Source organism: Bubalus bubalis, chromosome 8, assembly GCF_019923935.1.
Source record: "Bubalus bubalis isolate 160015118507 breed Murrah chromosome 8, NDDB_SH_1, whole genome shotgun sequence".
NCBI classification, from domain to species: Eukaryota; Metazoa; Chordata; class Mammalia; order Artiodactyla; family Bovidae; genus Bubalus; species Bubalus bubalis.
This window is the reverse complement of record NC_059164.1, coordinates 94772031-94792972: the sequence shown is the minus strand read 5'-3', so window position 1 is coordinate 94792972 and position 20942 is coordinate 94772031. Positions and strand designations below refer to the sequence as shown.

At 53.3% G+C, this 20942-nt stretch overlaps 1 protein-coding gene across 1 annotated transcript in view; it reads left to right on the top strand.

Moving 5' to 3' along the window:
* The first annotated feature begins 762 nt into the window (after positions 1-762).
* Positions 763-20942, top strand: part of PODXL (podocalyxin like) — a 48219-nt gene continuing 28039 nt past the window's right edge. The window contains exons 1-2 of the mRNA XM_025291542.3: positions 763-780; positions 1126-1609. Coding sequence (XP_025147327.3) covers positions 763-780; positions 1126-1609 — 502 coding nt within the window. The remainder of the gene's footprint in view (positions 781-1125; positions 1610-20942) is intronic.

Genomic DNA, 20942 nt, shown 5'->3' with positions numbered 1-20942 from the left:
GGGAGGTCTTTGTTCTTTCACCGGGTTTACTCGGTTTATGGAATTCAATTCCCACCCCTACCCCAGGTCTGCAAATTTCTCCTTCCAGTACTGGGAGCGGGGCCTCTTCATTCCCGCAGACTGTCTGTGTTCCCGGCCCTGTGCTAAGCATTTTATCTTAGATAAGTTTCATGGCAACCCTCTGGGCTAGGTAGTGTTATCCCTGTTTTACAGATGGAAAGAGCTGAGGTACACGGAATAACGTGCCCAGGGTTTTACAGCTAATAGATGGGCATAGCTAGGTTTTGAGGTCAAGTCGGTTTTAAATCGAAGCCCTAAATTTTCATTGTTGTTCTTGATATAGCAAGAGTAAGAACAATAGTAATACTGAGCAATTGCTATATGCCAGGCACTGCGCAAAGTATTTCCTCCAAACTACTTTCAGAAGCAGGTCTGATAGTTACCAGTTCTGTGATCTTCAGATCACTGAAAAACCTCTTTTTCAGTCAATTCCATACCTACACAATGAAGCTGAAAACATCGCTGTTGCGAAGAATAAATGACTTAATATGTGTAAAGCCCTTAGAACACCAAGTGGCACATATGATTAATCCTTCAATATTTTGTCTTGTTTTTTGTTTGGTTTTGCATGTCTTTTCCCATCACCTCCATTCACAAGTGAGGTCGGTTTAGAAAAGCTGAACAACTAATTAGTCCAGATTGCTGGGTGCAGACCCTATGGTGCAAACCCTATAGCGCAGACCTGCTCATAAGTCGTGCGCGATGCGGGCCCGCCCGCAAGTGAGTTGCACCTAGCAGGTGGGGAGACGCGCTCCTCAGGCTTTGCAACAAAACGCGCTGCAGCCGGGAGGCCTGGAGCGCTCCGTGGAGAACACACAGCCTTGGGGGCCTTCTAGCTCTGGATCTGGGCGAATAGGAACGCGGCAGTGTTGAGGGGGGGCGGTCCCGCCAGACTCGCCTCAAAAGTATCGCGGGAGACACCTGCGCTCCGGGGCGGGCAGGGGGCGGTCTGGTGCCGGGAATCTCCCCCGCTACCGCGCCTCCCGGCGCTCCCGCTCACATTCCCCCATCCCCTCTGCCCCGAGCAGGGGCCTCCCGCCAGGAGCCTGAGCCCGGAGCCCGGAGCCGGGAGCCGGGAGCCGGCCGTGCTCCCCCGCCCGCCGCGCGCCAGGGCGGAGTTTCCTCCTCGGCTCATTGTTCTCCGCCCAGCGCCGCCCCGCCCGCGCGCTCCTGGGGAAGGGGAGGGGAGGGGGCGGGGGCCGGCGCGGACGGGACCGGAGTCGCCGCAGCCGCCGGCCGGGCCGCAGCCGCGCAGACACCGCCCGGGACGCAGCCGTCTGCCGCTCCTCTGCCGCCTGGCTCGGCGCCTCGGCCGGCTCTGCCGCAGCGGCCGCGAGGAGGGGCCACCGGAGCGCGACTCGGGACGCTCGGGCCACCGCCCGGCCGTCGGAGCCACCGCCAGGCCTCCCGGAGAGGCGTCCAGACGCTCCCGCCGCCCGGACCCTTGGCCAAGTCCGCAGCCACCTGCTCCGCGCCCGCGCCCAGGACACGATGCGCTCCGCGCTGTTGCTCTCGGCGTTTTTACTGTCGCTGCTGCTCTCCGTTAATGGTGAGTGATGGTGGCTCGGGCTCCGCCGGGACTCCCCATGTGCCGGTGCGCCCCCGGCCGGGCCCGCTGCTGGGAAACCCGCCCTGCCTCGTGGCGGGACCCGGGAGCAGCCCCTGCGCCCACTACTACCCGGGGTCACACGCGGAGCCCTGACCTTGCACCAGCCAGGCCCCTTCCCATCCCCGGAGAACGCCGCAGGTGCCGGGATCCGAGCGTGGGTCGTCCGGATCTCCACGTGGGTGGAGTTGCGATGGGTTCTGTTCAGGCAAACGGGCGCTCCGGCGCTGAGTGGGCTCGCTGTCCTAGAGTCGGGACTTGGGGCACCGCGAGCCTCCACGCTTCCACTGGACCCCCAGCGTCTGATCACTTTTTTCTCGCGTTGGAGCGGTAAGGAACGGTATTGTGTCGTCGTTAATTCCAGGTAGAGCGGCAGGCTGGGAGCTTATGAGGAAGTCCCCGAAGCAGGTGACAAACCTCCAGTAACGGCCCTCGAGGCCATGTGTTTCGCGTTCTGCTGAGTGAGTGTGGTCACTCAGCTCACTTGAACCTGTGCTGGGGCAGGTGGAAAGGGGGAGGGAATAAGTGGATTCTCCACAATCCCAGACTCACCTGAGTGGGGCCCTTGCCTCCAGGGCACCGAGGGAACAACTCCCTTCTCTGTGCACGGCCAGGAAGATGAGAGTCCCTCCCAACCCTTTGTAGAGAAAAGAATTTCTCTCTCATGAAACCAGCCTGCACTGTGCCATAGACACATCTCCCGTATTTCTTCTAAAGGTGAAAATCTGGTGAGACAGGTACTGTCCCAGAGTCCCTAGGAACAGCTAGGAGTCTCAGCCCCAGGAGAGAGAAGCATTTCTTTCTTGCCCACCCGAGCAGGTGTCTGCAGGGAGAAAGAGCCCTGTTTCCATTCTAGAGTCAGGAGGGTGTGGTGACAGTCGAGACAGAGAGGGAACCTTGCTCTTCTTGGTAGGTGCTGCCTTCGGGACTAAAGTCTTAGGGGAAGGCGGGGGTGGCATGGCAGTGCAGTCTGTTTTCTTTGTCAGAGGGAACTTTGCTCGTGGGAAGGGGCAGGCGCTCAAGGAGCAAGCAGGTTTGGGCATCCTCCAGGGAGCGGCCCTGAGACTCCACAGTTTGGCCTGAAAGGGGTCAGTGGGTGAAGAGGTGACGCCTGCAGGAGGGATTCCAGTGTGAGGAGCACTGCAGATTTGCACAACCTGCAGGGCTGAGCAGATGCAGGAGTGGGGCGTCTCTTCTCAGTCCTGCTCTCAGGCAGATGGACCTCAGTGTGGACCCAACGCTCATCCTTTCTGCCAGGAGCCTCTTAGCACCATCCAGAAGGGCGATGGGCTGTGTTAGGAAGGCTGGGGTAGTTCCCAGTGCCTCTGAGCTTCAGGAGCTGAGCTTGAAGGAGAAGGTGGAGGCTGTGGGATGAGACCCCTGCTCCTCTGTCCTCAGAGGTCACTCTGTCTGGAGCCACCCATAAAATGCAAAGAGCTCCAAGCCCCACTCCTTGCTGGCTTCGAGGCTGGGACTGTCTTCCTTGGCACCTGTGCACTGCCCAGAAACCCTGTCTCTTCCAAGAAGCCCTCCTCAAGCCTAGCATGGGGCATGGAGTATGGTAGGAGCTCCATCTGTGGTAAAGAAAAGAGGAACCATAACCCTGCTTCCTCTCCCACCAGCAAATCACTTGGACTTTCTGAGCCCAGGTGTCCGGTTCCTAAAATGCTACCATTGTATGTAGTGATAACGGGAAGTGTGTTGAAGAGTGTTAGCTGGCAAGGGAATATCACTATTAACATTATTATTTGCTATGTTGAGACCAGAGAAGGCTGAAGGGTGCAGGCTGTGGCAGAGTTGGGAAGATCCCCTGGAGAAGGGAATGGCAACCCACTCCAGTATTCTTGTCTGGAGAATCCCATGGACAGAGAGAGTAGCCTGGCGGGCTATAGTCCATGGGGTCGCAAAGCGTTGGACATGACTGAGCACACCATAGGGACCCAGTAAGGACGGCTTCATCTCTGCTCTTCTGAAGGTATGGCTGGCTGAGTTGCAGTCATCTGGGAGGGTGAACCCCCAAACTGCTGGAATCCTGTGATTTAGTTCTAAGCAAGGTTTCAAGTAGAACAAACGAATTATATCCGACAGGGCCCTGGGATCTTACCTTCTATTGTAGGTGGGTCACACAGCGTCAGCAGCATCCAGCCCAGTGCCGACAACCCATTAGACCCCTTTCTGGTTTGATATCCACTTGGTTGAACCATATGGCAAATTGTACCTCTGAACCTGTTTCCATATCTGTAAGACAGAATGAAAGAGCAGGGGAACATCTAGTGTCACCGTGACATTTCTGGGCTTTTGCTGAAAGGACAGGTTGACTGAGCACTGTCTTAAGGGTCTGATTGTGTCATTCGATGGATGAATCTTAGGCAAGGGAAAGGCAGCTAGAGGTGGTTGAAAACACTCGAACTTTGGATCAGACAGACTTACATGACTGAAGACCAGATAGTGAACCTCTTTGAGTCTGTAAAAAAGGACAACAAATCTCCATCTTGCAGGTTGTTCTGAAAATGAGAGATAACATTTTAATGAGTTTGCCGTTGTGCCCAACTCACCGTCAGAACTCAAAAAATCCTGGCTTTTATGGTTAATAAGCCATATGTGCTCTTCCCCCAGCATCAAGATTCTGCTAATGTCTGTGTCAATTGCTAAGCAGTAATAAAAAACTGAAGCTTAAAGTGCCACGTGTTGGGGGAAAGGGCGGCATATGTGGAGAAGTGGCAGGATTTGGGAAGGGGTGATTTGGGCAAAGTGAGGCAGGGGTTATACAGGGATTTTATTTTATTTTTTAATTAATTAATTAATTTTTTGGCCACCCCATGCAACATGCGGGACTTTAGTTCCCTGACCTGGGATTAAACCAGTGCTCCCTGCATTGGGAGCACAGAGTCTTAACCACTGGACCACCAGGGAAGTCCTATACAGGGATTTTAAAATAAAAGGATCAGCAGGGGGTGAGAGATCCTTCCTAGGGTGGCCTGAGGCAGAATGAATTGCAGGGTGTAGCGAAGACCAGAAGCTGGGGATATGATGGGGGCTTCTTGAGCTGAGAGAGTCAATGAGCTGCAGGGAGGCTTTGGGGAGGAGGTGAACTTTCAGAGCCCAGAAAGAACATTCCATGGGGTGGGGTTGGGGACAGCGGGTGTTCCAGTGAGGTGCTGTTTGGGCTTTGAGGCTGGAGTGAGCTAGACAAAGTGGGGGCGGTACTGGGAGGAGACTGGTTCTAGCAGGCTGAGAGGGAGGAGCGGACGGGCTGGGGAAGTTGAGCAAAGACTCCCAGAGACACCAGGTGGCTGCTTGGCCAGAGCTGCAGGGTGTGGCCATCAGGGAGGGAGGGCCCTCTGGGGGTCACCCAGGACCTAGAGAAGCCAGGGCACAGAGGTGGGGGGAGAGGCAGCTCCCTGCCTTTGCTTTTTTTCTCAAAATTTGGAGGGAGAGGAAGGGGTCCCGCTGAGTAGGGTTATGATATCTCTGCCCCCGCTTTGGAAGCCCAGAAAGGATGGGAATTCCACCTGGGGTGAATCCCCCTGGGTGGGGAGGGCTGGAGCATTAACCCCGTCCATCCTTCTGGTGTCACCTCTGCCGAGCTTCCCTAGAGGGAACCCAGTCCTGTTCCAGGGTCTGTGAGGGCGTCTCCTCCACTCAGGGAGCCCCTCAGGGCACAGCCGGTAGCACATTCATCTGTCCTCCAGGGCCCAGCACAGCACCGGGCACTAAGCTCAGGAAATGTTATCTGGACTGGGAAACTTGAGGGGAACTGGCCCCAGCCCCTGGCTTTTCAGGCTCTCTGGAAGGGCGAGGCATGAGGCCAGCTCGAACCCCTGTGGTGATGCTGGCCACCGGGCTCTTTCTGCAGCAGCCAGAGCCACTGGAAGCAACCACAGAGGTTCAGGACTTCCGGGCGTGGGAATACAGACCAGCCAGGCGGCCGCTGTGAGGACCGCTCAGCTCCTAAGGGAAGTGAAAGGAACCCTCCGGACCACGCTTGGCACTTCTTAGGAGGGGCGTCGGAATGTAGATGATCCTTACCTCAGGAAGGGCTGGCTTCTTCACACCCCCTGGGGCCCTGTGCAGGGCTGCCAAGTACAAGCTCGAGCTAGAGTGGATATCCTCCCACGTCCCTGGAGAAGGAGAGTGACCACCCTCTGCCCACTCCCTGCCCAGCCGTCCGAACCCAAGCCTGCCTAGAGACTTCATCAGACCGAGAGGAGGCTGGAGCTCTGTCCTCAGCTCAAGGCTTACTTCCTAGTCATGCCCACCATGTAGGATGCAGGGCAGGGGGCTCAGCAGGGGGTGTCGGTGTCTCGTTTCATCCCCAGCCAACCCCACGTAGTGGTGTGCTTCTCTCCTTGTCCTGTGTCCTGTCCACTTTGTGGGGCTGTTAGAACATCAGCTGGCAGATCTGGGATCACCACTCTTCAGGCCACACATGTAGGTATTCACAGCTCTAGGTATTCTCTGTAGGGAAAGCCTTCAAGAAAATCTACACAAAAGATACACGGTAAGGAGCCTCCTTCTATTTGCAATAGTGTAGTCCATAAGATTGGAGAAGGAAATGGCAACCCACTCCAGTGTTCTTGCCTGGAGAATCCCAGGGACTGGGGCGCCTGGTGGGCTGCTGTCTATGGGGTCGCACAGAGTCGGACACGATTGAAGTGACTTAGCAGCAGCAGTCCATAAGATACCTTCAAGTAGGCAGCCTGCTGGCTGTTCAAAATAGAATTCAGTCAACAAAGGGTGGTTTCCACAGTACTTCTGAATAACCCAGAAAATCAGAGAACACAGAATTCTAGAGCAGGGAGCCTTTTGGAAGTCATCTTCTACACACCCTCGTTTTTTCAGATGAGGGGATGAACTTGCTGAAGTTCTCTGGGCCTCTTGGGGACGTGTGTGCATGTGCGTGTCTGCAGCCGCAGCCACTAGTAAATGTACTCAACCTCAGGGCTCATTCTTCCCTGGGCATTGGAGAAGCTCCCTCCGACCCTGTGAAGACAGGGCTGCGTGGTTGGTGGTGACATCTCTGCTGGGTGCCCAGACTCTCTCCCCACCCCTCCGCTGGCCAGGTACACTGAGGCTTGGAGCCACTTTGTCACTGAAGATTTAGGCTCCCCTGTCAGAGTGCTGGCCCCACGCGTCGTGATTGCGTGTCTCGTCTCCCGTTGCCTGGGTGCCTCTGGTATCTGCAGCATGGAGTCAGAATCCAGAACAAAGAGCAGGTGAGAAGTCATTGTTTGAGGACTAGTGCACAAATGCAGCATCATTTGCAGATTCAGGAGCAGCCCCTCCCCACCTGCCCCTCTGCACGTGCCCCCCACTCCACGTGCCCCCTCCCCACGAGCCCCCTCCCCACGTGCCCCCATGGCATGTGCCCCCCACCCCACGTGCCCCCACCCCACGAGCCCCCTCCCCATGTGGCCCCACCCCACGTGCCCCCACCCCACATGCTCCCTCCCCACATGTCCCCACCCCACTAGCCCCCTCCCCACATGGCCCCACCCCACGTGCCCCCACCCCACATGCCCCTCCCCATGTGTCCCCTCCTCACGTGTCCCCACCCTGTGCTCTCATACAGGGGCTGCTGTGGACCACTCCCACAACCAGCACAGATCCCCAGCCTCTTGGCCTCCCAGCCACCCATCCTCCCACTGTCCCACCCCTTGACCTGGCATGCACCACCACCACCCTCTCTTCCTTTGTAGCCTTACATCTCTTCCTTTGTAGCCTTACCTCCAACTTCCCTAGGGCCAGGGTGCAGGGTGGCACCCTCTCCGCCAATTGTCATGGCCGGAAGGCTGTGGGCCTCAGCCCAGTGGGGAGAGAGTGTGGAGGAACGTCCATGTGTGGCTGGCCGTGCAGCTCCAGCTTGGGGTGCAGAGGACCCTTCCAGAGCTGGACCCCTGGAGATGCATGGGCTGACCTGGGAGCCCACAGTTGTCTGACCCCTAACTTTCCAGCTCAGGTCAGCATGGAAGGGACAGTGGGAAGGCCAGGACACTTTGTAATTCTTCAACTGAACGTAGGCAAGGTGGGATTGAACCCATGCCCCCTTTGCAGCAGAAATTCATGGAGCTCTGTCCCAGGGATCCCTCCATCTCCATCTGGTCTGATTCCTCTGCTAATCTGCTCAGATCCTGCTGACTGGAGTGAGACTTTCCAGCCAGGGCCACAGAGGTTGCCTATGGACAGCCTCTATCTCACAGATTATTCCAGAGAGGGCAAATGGAGGCCCCAGGCACCAAGGGCCATGGTAGATCACATAAGCAGCTCTTATTCCCAATGCCTGCCTGCCTCATCTGACATTTCCTTCAGCTCTCTGCTGCAGTGCCACCTTCTCAGAGCAGCTTTTGGGCCTCCACGCCCCCACCCCTTCTCCCCTGAGACTTGTCTCCATCTGTCCTGATGGGCATTCATTTCTTTGTCTCCCGAGCTCCACAAGGGCAGGGACTTCTGTTGGTCAGCGCTGTAGCCATAGCACCCACAAGCACCGGCACATAGTAGGTATTCGATAAATATTTGCTGAGTGAGTGAGTGAGCAAGAGGCAGAGCGAGCTGTATTAGAACCTGAAATCTTATCGGCCAGTTCTGGCTCTCCAACTATGAGGCTCCTGACCTGACTCCAGCAGAGAGGCAGGTGGTAGGGAGGCTGGCCTCATCCATGGCGGAGTGGACACAGGCAGGAGGGTGAGCTGCCTTGTGGTCCAGTTGTCAGGAGAAAAGAACAAGAAGGCTGCAGCTCTTCTGCTAGAAACCACGCACACCCCATCCAGTTACAGTTTGTTGAATGAAGCTTGGTCCTGTGGTCACATGTAGCTGCAAGGGAAGCGGGAAGAGTGAGCTTTATTTCAGGCAGACATGTGCCTAACCAACAATCAGTGCTTCTGTTGTGAAGAAGTGAAGGATGATGGATATTGGACTAGGTCCCTGGCACATGCTATCATGGTCCTGCTCACTGGTTTTCTCTTCCTTCAGTCCTTCTACCTTGTAGTAAGATCCACTTTGCATCTATCTGCACAAGTGAAACAAGCAGTTGGCCCCTGTGACCTGAGGCTTTGCCACCTTCTGGCTCAGCCACGTCCAGCTTGGTCCTTGCTTTTTGCAGCTCCAGCCTTTTCGTATTGATGGAGCAGCTCCTTGTGATGCTCAGGGAAACCCAGCTCCCTCCCTCTCCAGTCCCTCAGCCATGAGCTGCACCAGTGAGCCAGGTGCCCTGGGGCCATCCCATAAGCAGGGCCTCAGCCAGGGCAAGCATGGGGGACTCCTGTCCCCCACATTTCTCTGGATGGGAAAGAAGAGTTTCTGTGTCCCATGCTCCTCTTCCTGCCTCAGCAGGGCAAGTGCAGGGCAGCGGGAGATACTGTTCTTAGGAGTTTGGTCCATGGACTCTTGCGAGAGCAGCAGCTGGAGGCCAGTGGCCCTTAAACCTGGAGAGGTTCTGTGAACTGTTTTAGGGGCCTCCAAGAGCTTGGCGTACACTCCTGGAGGGGAAAATGAAGAGTAGGTCAGTTGGGAGGGATCCAATTCACATCCCATTCACTTGGTGAGGCTCTGCAATTATCTGTTCTATAGAGTTGGTCTCCACAAAAGAAGTCCTTTGAGAGTTCTGTCTGTAGTCAAAGAGAAGAAAAATAGAAATCTCCTGGCATAGTGCCCCAGGCTTCAAAGTCAGAAGCTTGAATCCCAAGTGGCTCAGTAGTAAAGAAACCACCTGTCAATGCAGGGGTTCTCTGGGTCAGGAAGATTCCCTGGAGGAGAAAATGGCAACCCACTCCAGTATTCTTGTCTGGAGGATTCCGTGGATGGAAGAGCCTGGCAGGCTGCAGTTCGTGGGGTCACAGAGTTGGACATGACTGAGCAACTGAGCACATTGTCGCTTACTAGCCTTGTGATTTCAGACTTGTTTCCTGGCTTGTTTCTTCCTGCCTTCCTCGGTGAGGGTTGAATATTTCATATGTCATGTCAGTGATGGGCCTGACAATACTTTAGTTTTATTTCTTTAGTTGACTTCAGCTCTAACCCAAGGTGAGGTGTGATGAAACAGATCCTGCCATTGCCCCCTCCCAAACTGGTGCATCTGCCGTGGCCTTGCTGGGCTGAGCTTTCTCCTCCGTGACCTTTTCCCATTGAGTCATTGCAGCTGGGCTGCCTTTGGTTTTCTCCACAATAAACACCAGTGGGGCGTGTCCCGTGCCTCTGTTTACTGAGATGGTAAATCTGGGCTAGCACCATATGGGTTTTTTTTTTCCTTTTACAATTCAGTGAGATGAGCTGTGTCCCAAACTGTACAAAAAGAACACTCAGTTCAGTTCAGTAGCTCAGTCATGTCCGACTCTTTGTGACTCCATGAATCGCAGCACGCCAGGCCTCCCTGTCCATCACCAACTCCCGGAGTTCGCTCAAACTCATGTCCATGAGTCGGTGATGCCATCCAGCCATCTCATCCTCTGTCGTCCCCTTCTCCTCCAGCCCCCAATCCCTCCCAGCATCAGAGTCTTTTCCAGTGAGTCACGTCTTCACATGAGGTGGCCAAAGTACTGGAGATTCAGCTTTTGCATCAGTCCTTCCAAAGAACACCCAGTACTACTCAAAATTTTAATAATTACACTCTCAGTAAATGTTTGATAAATGAATAAAATATTGTTTTATGAATAAAAGGGAACCATGATCCAAAACGTTTGGGAAAGGCTGCCTACTCTGCTCCCCTCGGTGGAAAGTCAACACATTCTAGGATCTGAAGTGGTCTGAGGGGCCCTCATTACTTTTGTTTAACCCCAAGTTCCTCAGGCACACCTTAACCATGGAACCTTTTCCTCTTTTCCTTCCTCTTTTTAATAGAACATCTATTGGGGGGATGCCAGTGTGAAGTTAGTGACCAGCTGTCCCAGTTTACCCAGGATTGAGAGATGGTCTGGAATGGGTGGATGACTTTCAGAGCCAAAACCCAGACAATCCTATGTAAAGATCTCTGTGTGTGTGCTCAGTCATGTCCAGCTGACTCTCTGTGACTCCATGGACTGTAGCTCCCCAGACTCCTCTGTCTATGGGATTCTCCAGGCAAGAATACTAGAGTGGGTTGCCATTCCCTTCTCTGGGAGATCTTCCTGACCCAGGGATCGAACCTCTGTCTCTTGAGTCTCCTGCATGGCGGGTGGATTCTTTACCATTGTGCCACCTGAGAAGCCCATGTAAAGACCTGGACCAGGTCAAATGTAAAAACACAACTGGCTGTGTCAGGGGTGTTGCAAAGCAAGATCTTCTATTTATTTATTACTTGTTATTTGTTTGGCTGCCCTGAGTCTTAGTTGCAACACACATTATCTTCATTGCGGCACTTGGCTTCCAGAGCACAAGGGCTCAGTAGTCGCCCCATGGAATGTGGGATCTTAGTTCCCCAGCCGGGCATCAAACCCGCATCCCTTGCACTGGAAGGCAGATTCTTAACCAGTGGGCCCCCAGGGAAGTCCCCTAAGCAAGATCTTCTTGACGTGGTGATGGAGCAGGAGCAGGCCCTCCCTCCTTAGGGGCTTCATAGGAAACTTCTGGAAGGCTGTGGCCACTAGGAAAGCTGCTTGTACCTGAGTCTGGGCAGGATGAGTGGCATTCAAGGCTAGTGGCCTCTCCTGAGTGCTTAAAGGTCAAAGCATTTCTCACATGAAAGTTGGAGGCATCATGAAGACTGGTTGTGCGTGTTCTGATGGTTGACCTTTTCGCTCCAATGGGAGCAAACACAGTTTGCCAGTTACTTCCAGCTTCCTTCCTGTTGTGCCTCTGCCCCTGCTCTTTTGAGCCCCTGATCGTGACATCTCTGTTTCCAATTCGATCTGACTCTGTCATCCTGTCTCGAGCCTTGGAGAAGGGGGCTTCCAGAGCCAGCACCCTAAAATGGCTCACCAGAGGCAGTGATGCTGGAACTTTCCACTCAGTGCTAAGATCTCATCCACCCTCAGTCTGTCATTTTCCTGGGATTCAGGGAACCAAATGGCTGAAAGGAGTGTGTTTTTGTCTGCTGAGTCACCAGCTTGCCTGTGCGTCCCAAGCTGCCACTGGCAGGTGAGGCCCCTACCTTCTCCCAGGCAGGTCCACGAGCCCCTTGCTCAGGCAGGCTTAGTCGTGCACCCCAGCTTTAGGGGGCACTGCTGAGTAGCGGGGGCTGGGTCCCTGCCTTCCCACTGTGCTGTCCTGTCAGCCTACTCCCCAATGCACCCCTTTACCAGAAGACCCTTAGAGCATCATACAGATTGCTTACCACCCCCCACCCACCTCGAGGTTATCCTGGTGTCAACTTCTCTGCAGATACAGTGGGTCAGAGCACTAGAGAGCTTATGCTATGGACAGCTAGCTTTTTGAGAGTCAGACTCTTGTCCTCCCATCTCACGCCTCCCCCCCACCCGCCGCCCCCCCCTCCCCACTGCCCCATCCTGGGAGGTTGCAAGTAGCTAGAGAAACACTTTGGCTTTGCTGTGAAGCCTGGGGGCAATCTAGAATCTGATCCTGACCACACAAATTCACATCTCTGAATTCCATGGGCAGCTGTTTCAAGACACCACCTATAAGTGCCCCTGGGGTCTCCTGACAGTTAAGGTAGGGGTGTGTGTGTGTGTGGGTGTGTACATGTGTTTTCTCATCTGTGAGTGAGGGGCTGTTACTCCGTGGTCTGAAAAGGACTGACTTGCTTGATGGTCTCAGCCCCAGAACTACTGGCATAATGGGAATGGATTCAAGCTTGTGGATCCATCCAGGAGGGCCTGGGGAGCTGGGAGACTGGGGGAGACTAGACATGGCAGCATGATGCTTTTGGGGGTGGTGATGGGAGTGACGGGGTGGGGGACTGCCAGTGACACCTTGAATTCCTGGAAGATGTGAGCTGCTCTATCCTCTTCATCTCACCCCAAGTCAGATGGTTCCTCCTCCCTGTCTGAAGGCAAGGAGAAGCAGGACCTGGAACCGGGAGCGTAGGGCATATGCCCCCAGGATAGACAGCCACCTGGGAATTGGACCACAGAGTTCTGGTTACCAAAGGAGGCGTGACCTGTTGCCCAGGATGCTGACTATCTGTTTGCCCATCTCTCCCTTGATGGAGAGGGAATCCATGATTTCTAGGGTCCCTCTGGTTCTGATGGCTTCCTGGGTAGTTCAGCTGGTAAAGAATCTGCCTGCAATGCAGGAGACCCCGCTTCGATCCCTGGGTGGGGAAGTTCGCTTGGAGAAGGGATAGGCTACCCACTCCAGTATTCTTGGGCTTTCCTGGTAGCTCAGACGGTTAAGAATCTGCCTGCAATGTGGGAGACCTGAGTTTGATCCCTGGGTTGAGAAGATCCCCTGAAGAAGGGAAAGGCTACCCACTTCAGAATTCCATGGACTGTATAGTCCATGCGGTTGCAAAGAGTCAAATGCGACTGAGTGACTTTCACTTTCACTTTCTCGTTCTGACAGTATGACCCAGGGATGCGAGGAAAGTGATGTCTGCACGGCTTCTAGAGCAGAGGACATACCCAGAATAATCACAGAGGACCGTATACTGAGCCACATCCGGCCCTGTCTGCTCTGTAACTCTCTGCCTCTCTCTGGCCCCTGCTTCCCCAGCCTGAGGGGTGGGCATCAGCTACTCCTCTGGCTGCATCTTTAGTCATGATGCTACTACTCTAAAAGCAAAGACCAGTCTATAAAGGACCAGCCTCCCTGAAATCCTCTGGCCCTGGATGTGCCACCTCCAGAGCACTGCACCCACTTTCCAGATGGGAAATTCGAGGCAGGAGGATCATGGTTGTTTACCAGAGTCAGTCTTCCACTTGAGCACTTCTGTCTTAGTGCTTGAGATGTAGGGATACCAGAGACACTTGGCCCAGACATCCAGGCTTCTGCACCCACTCGAAGGGTGGTGAGATGCAGTGAAGAGAGTGGGGAACAGTAGGGTCAGGAGCCTGTGAGGCCGAGGACAAGAGGTGGTGCCTCCCGTTCTCCACCTAGGAGAAGGAGCCCTGGGTCTGACTTCAGAATCACCCTTGTGTGACCCAAGCGACCCTGAACCCCGTCCTGACCTTTGGAACCTTGGAAGGAAACATTTCATTTTGCTCCTAGTTTCTTCTGAAAAGAACAACTGTGAAATCACTGCATGGGGTGTGGGTGTTCGCACCTGCTGTTCTGGTGATGTGGAGCTTCCTCGGCTACTTTTCAGTTCAGTTCAGTTCGATCGCTCAGTCATGTCTGACTTTTTGTGACCCCATGGACTGGAGCACGACAGGCCTGCAGTCTGTGCACATCACCAACTCCCAGAGCTTGCCCAAACTCATGTCCATCAAGCTGGTGATGCCATCCAACCATCTCATCCTCTGTTGTACCCTTCTCCTCCTGTCTTCAATCCTTCCCAAAATCAGGGTCTTTTCCAATGATCAGTTTTTTGCATCAGGTGGCCAAAGTATTGGAATTTCAGCTTCAGCATCAATCCTTCCAATGAATATTCAGGACTAATTTCCTTTAAGATTCACTGGTTTGATCTTGCAGTCCAAGGGACTCTCAGGGGTCTTCTACAACACTACAGTTCAAAAGCATCAATTTTTCAGCATTCAGCTTTCTTTATAGTCCAACTCTCACATCCATACATCATGGGGAAAACCATAGCTTTGACCAGACAAGCCTTTGTTGGTCGTCTCTGCTTTTTATTATGCTGTCTAGGTTGGTCATAGCTTTTCTTCCAAAGAGCAAGTGTCTTTTAATTTCATAGCTACAGTCCCCATCTGCAGTGATTTTGGAGCCCAAGAAAATAAAGTCTGTCACTGTTTCCATTGTTTTTCCCTCTATTTGCCATGAAGTGATGGGACTGGATGCCATCATCTTCATTTTTTGAATGTTGAGTGTTAAGCCAGCTTTTTCAGTCCTCTTTCACTTTCATCAAGAGGCTCCTTAGTTTTTCTTTGCTTTCTGCCATAAGGGTGGTATCATCTGCTTATCTGAGGTTATTGATATTTCTCCCAGCAGTCTTGATTCCAGCTTGTGCTTCATCCAGCCCGGCATTTCGCATGATGTACTCTGCATATAAGTTAAATAAGTAGGGTGACAGTATACAGCCTTGACGTACTCCTTTCCCAGTTTGGAACCAGTTCGTTGTTCCATGTCTGGTTCTAACTGTTGCTTCTTGACCTGAATACAGATTTCTCAGGAGGCAGGTCAGGTGGTCTGGTATTCCCATCTCTTTCAGAATTTTCCACAGTTTGTTGTGATCCACACAGTCAAAGGCTTTGGCATAGTCAATAAAGCAGGTGTTTTTCTGGAATGCTCTTGCTTTTTCAATGATCCAACGAATATTGGCAATTTGATCTCTGGTTCCTCTGCCTTTTCTAAATTCTCTTGAACATCTAGAAGTTCTCGGTTCATGTACTGCTGAAGCCTGGCTTGGAGAATTTTGAGCATTACTTTGCTAGCATGTGAGATGAGTGCAATTGTGTGGTAGTTTGAACATTCTTTGGCATTGCCTTTCTCTGGGATTGGAGTAAAAACTGACCTTTTCCAGTCCTGTGGCCACTGCTGAGTTTTCTAACTTTGCTGGCGTATTGAGTGCAGCACTTTCACAGCATCATCTTTTAGGATTTGATATAGCTCAACTGGAATTGACCCCTTGACTACTACTTTTTGGAGGCGAGTTTTCAGTCATTTGGATACCTGGCTGTGGCCGGGCCCGACCCTGGGATTCCTGATTCACTTCCTAGGCGGGGTGAATAGGAAACTGAGCTTCCTTGACTGGGCTCTAAGGCCCAAACATGAGGACAACTTGGCTTTGTTTAAAAGGAACATGGCTTTTAACTTTTCCTGCAGGCCTTGGTGGGGGGCAGGGGGCGGGGCTTGCCCTCAATTGTTCGGCCATATTCATTCGGGAGGATTGTTTGTTCTTTTAAGCAGCACCCGACCAGACCCCCACTCCCCACTAGCCAGTCCTCCAACACCAAAGAAACCCAGGTTTCCTGCTCTGCAAGGGGAGGGGTAGTCTGCCTTCCCCCTGCTTCTCTGGGCCAAGTGCAGAGCAGAGTCATGGGTGATGGGGTTGGGGCTTTATTTAACCCACTTTGTAGAGTTGAGTGGGGTTTCAAGCCGGAAGCACACGGACCTCAGCTCCTACCCACCCCCTGTCTTCCAAAGCGCTGCACATTTAGTGTGGGCACTGCGTCCCAACGTGGATTTTCCTGCAGCAAGAAAGATGCAGGTGTTATTCCTGGAAGGGGAGGCTTCTCTCCAGGACAGGAAAAAAAAAAAAAAAGTTTGGACATTTGGAAAGCTGAGCCTGCGGCCTTCACCTTCAGCTTCCAGCAGGTGGAAACCTGTCGTTCCCTGGGAAAATCGCAGGCTGCCTTTCACAGAGCTTGCTCCCTCGGCTCCCAGAGGCCACCAGCCGTCAGTGCGGGACTTCCCTCTGGCTCTTGGTCTTTGTTTTGTTTTGGGGCCAGGAGTGGCGACTGGTCCCTGGAGGAGGTTTCCAGGGGCAGCTGAGAAACCTGTACACATCTGGCGATTTTCACAGCTTCGGGAGGGGGGGAAGGTGGCCGTGGGAACGACAACGTGCTCCTGCGGAAAAATATTTACCAGGGTTGTTCTTGAACTGGCTACTAAGGAAGGAGTGGGATGCCAAATGCGCTCCTGCGTTGGCTGCATCCCAGGGCCTACGAGAAGCAGGTGCAGAGCGGGGTTTGGGGGGCAAGGGCAAGGAGAATGTGGGCCTGCAAGGGGATGGGGAGAGCCACCTCCACGGACAGACCCCTCCCCCAGCTAAAGTCCTGTATCTCCCCAGCCCGGGGCTCCATTACAAGGAGCATCATGAGGGCACCTTCCCCACACCGGATTGGGGAGACCCAGATGGGACCCTGCTCAGTCTGGCGGCTCAGTGTCTGGTCAGGAAGACAGGAGCAGCAATGCTGCTTATAAGCTTCAGAGGAATGAGGATACACTGATTCTGATAGTGGTTGGTAGGAAACTGCGTGGTGAGAAGAGAGAGGAAACATACCTGCCTGTGCCCGTGGCCTCAGGTGGCACAGGCGCGGCAGGGCGTGAATCCCCCCTCCCCACCCCATCCCCCCCTTTCTTCAGCTCTGGGCACAGCGTTTGTGGCTCCAGCCCTCAGCAGGCTGTAGGCACGGTGGTCAGCCCGCCTTCTCATCCCAGCAGACCTCTGAAGAATTGGAGTATTTTGACATTTCCCCCCCAATGCTTAGACATTTTAAAATCGTTCACTTTGTTCTAAGGGAGGCCTTTCTCTTTCTCCTGACCAGAAGACCAGGCACCCCCAGGAAGCCCCAGGCTCACTCAGGACCCGGCTCTCTCTCCCACCCTCTAAGCTCCTTCTCCTGCTGGAGGCTTGTACATCGCACTCAGGGTCCTTGAAACAGACCGCAAGGAGGAGCTGAAGGCGCTCTGCCCCTTCCCCAGGGTGCTGTCCCATCGTCCTGACCTTTGTAGGGGAGCCCAACTCCCTGGCGATGCCCAGTCAGCCAGGCATCACCCCGCCCACCGCAGGTCAGTGGCTTGGCGGCTGCTGGGCCGGCTGCCCGCTCACACAGATCAGGCTTCACATGGTCGGCAGCAGACCGAGGGATTAGGAGGCCCGGGTAGGGTGTTGTTTTAAAGGGGTTAGTCTATCTTTCCAGTACAGGAAGAGCCACAGCCCCACCACGAAGCCTGACACCCTGTGCCCAGCCTCCCTTAGGCAGTGAGGGTGTCTCAGAGGCAGGAGGCTGGCCCAGGCCAGGCACCTCGATGCGGGAGTGGAGGAGGAAGCAGGAGGGGCCGCAGGCGCTCAGGTAGAGATGGGCTGACATCCTGGGTGACCAGAGTTGACGAATTCCAAGCTCTCCTCTGTCCTCTCTGCCATCAGCAACAGCATTATGAGTAATCCAGAGAATGCGTTTCGAAGCGTCTTGTTACAGTGTGGGGATGGGGTTCTGCCCTCTGACCCCACCTGGAGAGCATCTGCTGGGGGTGGGCAGCCAGCTCGGGCCTGGGGTTGTCACCAGGAGGGATCGCAGAGCTTGCTGAAGGCCCCCTGTGCTAGCCTGGGGGATGGGGGGAGGATGAGAGCAGGGCTGCTCTATAGCAGGCCTCCTGGCTCCCCATTCTGCTCCTGCCCCTCCAAATCTTCAACGCCCACGGCGCTGAAAGCCCACTCTTGAGTGCCAGCCAGCCAGTCGGGAGTGGTTCTGGGGCAGCAGCCAAGTCGAGTGGCCCACTCGGGGAGGGCCCGAGATTCTGCCTGACTCTGGGACCCGGGTGGCAAGGGAGGCGCTCAGGAGGTGGGCCCGGGGCCAGCCCTCCCATCCTCTCCCTCCCTGCACTCTGGTGGGACCCATCTGTGCAGCTCAGCCTCCACACGGACGCGCCCAAAGTGCAGCCCATGCCCCAGGGCCTGCCCCAAGGCCACCCCAGTGCCCAATGGCAGTAGGACAGACAGACACAGACACACGGAGCAGAGTACCACACTGCAGTGAGTGGATGGTCCACACCTACACGCCGCGATGAATCACGCAAATGAAATGCCGAGGGAATGAAGCCAGACCCCAGAGTCACACTGTGTGATGTCATTGATCCAAAATTCCAGGCCAGGCAAAAGTGACCTATGATATTTAAAGTCAGAAGAGAGGTTGCCCTGGGGATGGAGAGTGACTGGAAGGGAACAAAGGGAAGGCTTTGAGATGAGGTGTCCTTTTCCGCCATCTGGGCGCTGGTTGTGTGCCAGTGCTCCATTCTCCCCTGTGATGGGTGGTACATAGCTCTTCAGTGAGACCTTGTTAAAATAAAGGGGGAGGGGGCTGTCCTGAGGCTCCCCTCATGGCACGCAGCAGGAGCTACCTGAACCCACAGAAGCAGATGCTCAGTAGTCAAAACCCCGGGGCCCCAGGCAGACAATTCCAGTGGGCCAGCCTGGGAGAGAAGCTCTGTGGACGGGAGCAGCCAGCCCCTGAGAAGAGAAAGGGAGCCAAGTTGTGTGCTACTAACCTGGGCATCGGGCTGGCCAGCCCTGCCCCTGCTCCCAGCTGTCACTGGCCATTACCCTCAGGGTCAGAGGGAGTTTGAACCACGGGCCCCATCCATGGGAACACTGGTGCTGTGCAGATTACAGGGCATGAAGGGTATGACCGTGGCTGCTTCCACAACATTACTCATACATGGTAACAGTCAGGATGGGAGGCAGCTCTGTGAGGACCGCTGCCCAGCTCACCCCTCTAATGTCTGTTAGTGGACTGCGGTGCTCTTAGATTTTTAGTATTTATTCTTACTTTTTAGGGCTTCCCTCGTAGCTCAATCGGTAAAGAATCTGCCTGCAATGCAGGAGACCTGGGTTCAATTCCTGGGTTGAGAAGATCCCCTAGAGAAGGAAACAGCAACCCAGTCCAGTATACTTGCCTGGAGAATTCCGTGGACAGAGAAGCCCCGCAGGCTGTAGTCCATGGAGTCTCAAGAGTCGGACACGACTTAGCGACCAAACCACTACTTACTTTTTAATTTGTTTTTTGAATAGGTAATGATTTAGGTGTTTCCCCTTGTTTGTGACCTGAGTAGCAAATACTTGTCCTGGTTAGCTATCTCATGGCTGGATTTCTAACAGCAGGCCTGTGCCGGTGGCCCTTGTGGGGCTTTCCCGGGACATCACATAATGGGGTCCACAGCTGGATAGAAACCTAGCCTGCTAGCCCCAGACCCAGGAGGGCTTGTGTGTATCAGGGGCCGGCAAACTGCAGCCTCATAGCCTGTATCTGTATAAATATAGTTTTATTGGAAAGCAGCCACGTGTGTTGATTCACACACTGCTTGTGCTTGCTCTTGGGCTACAATGGGGTTGGGTAATTGTGACCGAGACTGTGTGGCTAGCAAAGTCTAAAATACTTAACTCTCTGTACTTCCCTGGTGGTCCCATGGCTAAGATTCCATACTCCCAATGCAGGCGGCCTGAGTTCCATTCCTGGTCAGGGAACCAGATCCCAACTGCCACAACTGAGACACAGCACAGCCAAATAAAGAAATAGATGTTAAAAAAAACTCTTTACAGAAAAAGTCAGCCAACCCATGTTCTACAGTTCCCTGGCACAATATCATTATCCTACAAATGGGAGGCAGGGCTCAAGAAATGCAAATGTCTTGCCCAGATAGCAGCATGCCCCCACCCCCATCTGGAGCCAGCCCCTGACTCCTAGCCAGGCTGTTCTTCCTCAGCCCACACCCTGCGTTGGAGGCCTAAGCCACCTGCAGACCACTTTCTATGGTGCTGAACAAGGTAGATACCGTTTTCCACCTTATTTTCTTAATAACAGAAACTTTTTTTGAGTTTTTTCCATAAAAGCCCTGCCCCTCAGTTGATAGTATATTTTATTTTTATTGAAGTATAATCAACTTACAATATTGTGTTTATTTCTGTTGTATAGCAAAGTGATTCAGTTATACATACATATATATACATTCTTTTTTCTAGATTCCATATATGAGTGATATTGTATGGTATTTGTCATTCTCTTTCTGACTTATTTCACTTAGTATGATGATCTCTAGGTCCATTCATGTTGTTGCAAATGGCATTATTTCATTCTTTTTTATGACTGAGTAATATTCCATTCATTAAAAAGAGCGAAATAATTCCATTTGCAGCAACATGGATGTAACTAGAGATTATCATATTAAGTGAAATAAGTCAAAGAGAAAGACAAATACCATAAATATCACTTATATGTGGACTCTATTAAAAAAGGAATGTATAAGTATGGACAACTGAATCCATCTGCCAACGGATATTCCACTGGTGCTTCCCTGGTGGCTCTGCAGTAAAGAATCCACCTGCCTGTGCAAGAGACATGTGTTCGATCCCTGGGTCAGGAAGATCCCCTAGAGTAGGAAATGGCAACTCACTCTATTAGTTTTGGCTGGGAAACCCCATGGACAGAGGAGCCTAGTAAGCTTCAGGGTCCTAGGGGTCACAAAGAGTTGGACACAGCTTAGTGACTAAACAACACCACCATTCCATTGTATGTGTGCACCACATCATCTTTATCCATTCCTCTGTTGGTGGACATATAGGTTGCTTCTGTTTCTTGCCTATTGTGAATAGTGATGCTATGAACATAGGGGTACGTGTATCTTCTCAAATGATAGTTTTGTCTGGTTACGTGCCCGGGAGTGAGATTGCTGGATCGTATGGCAACTCTATTTTTAGTTTTGTGAGGAACCTCCACACCATTTCCCGTAGTGGCCGCACCAACTTACATTCCCACCACCAATATCTGAGGGTTCCTTTTTCTCCACGCCATCTCCA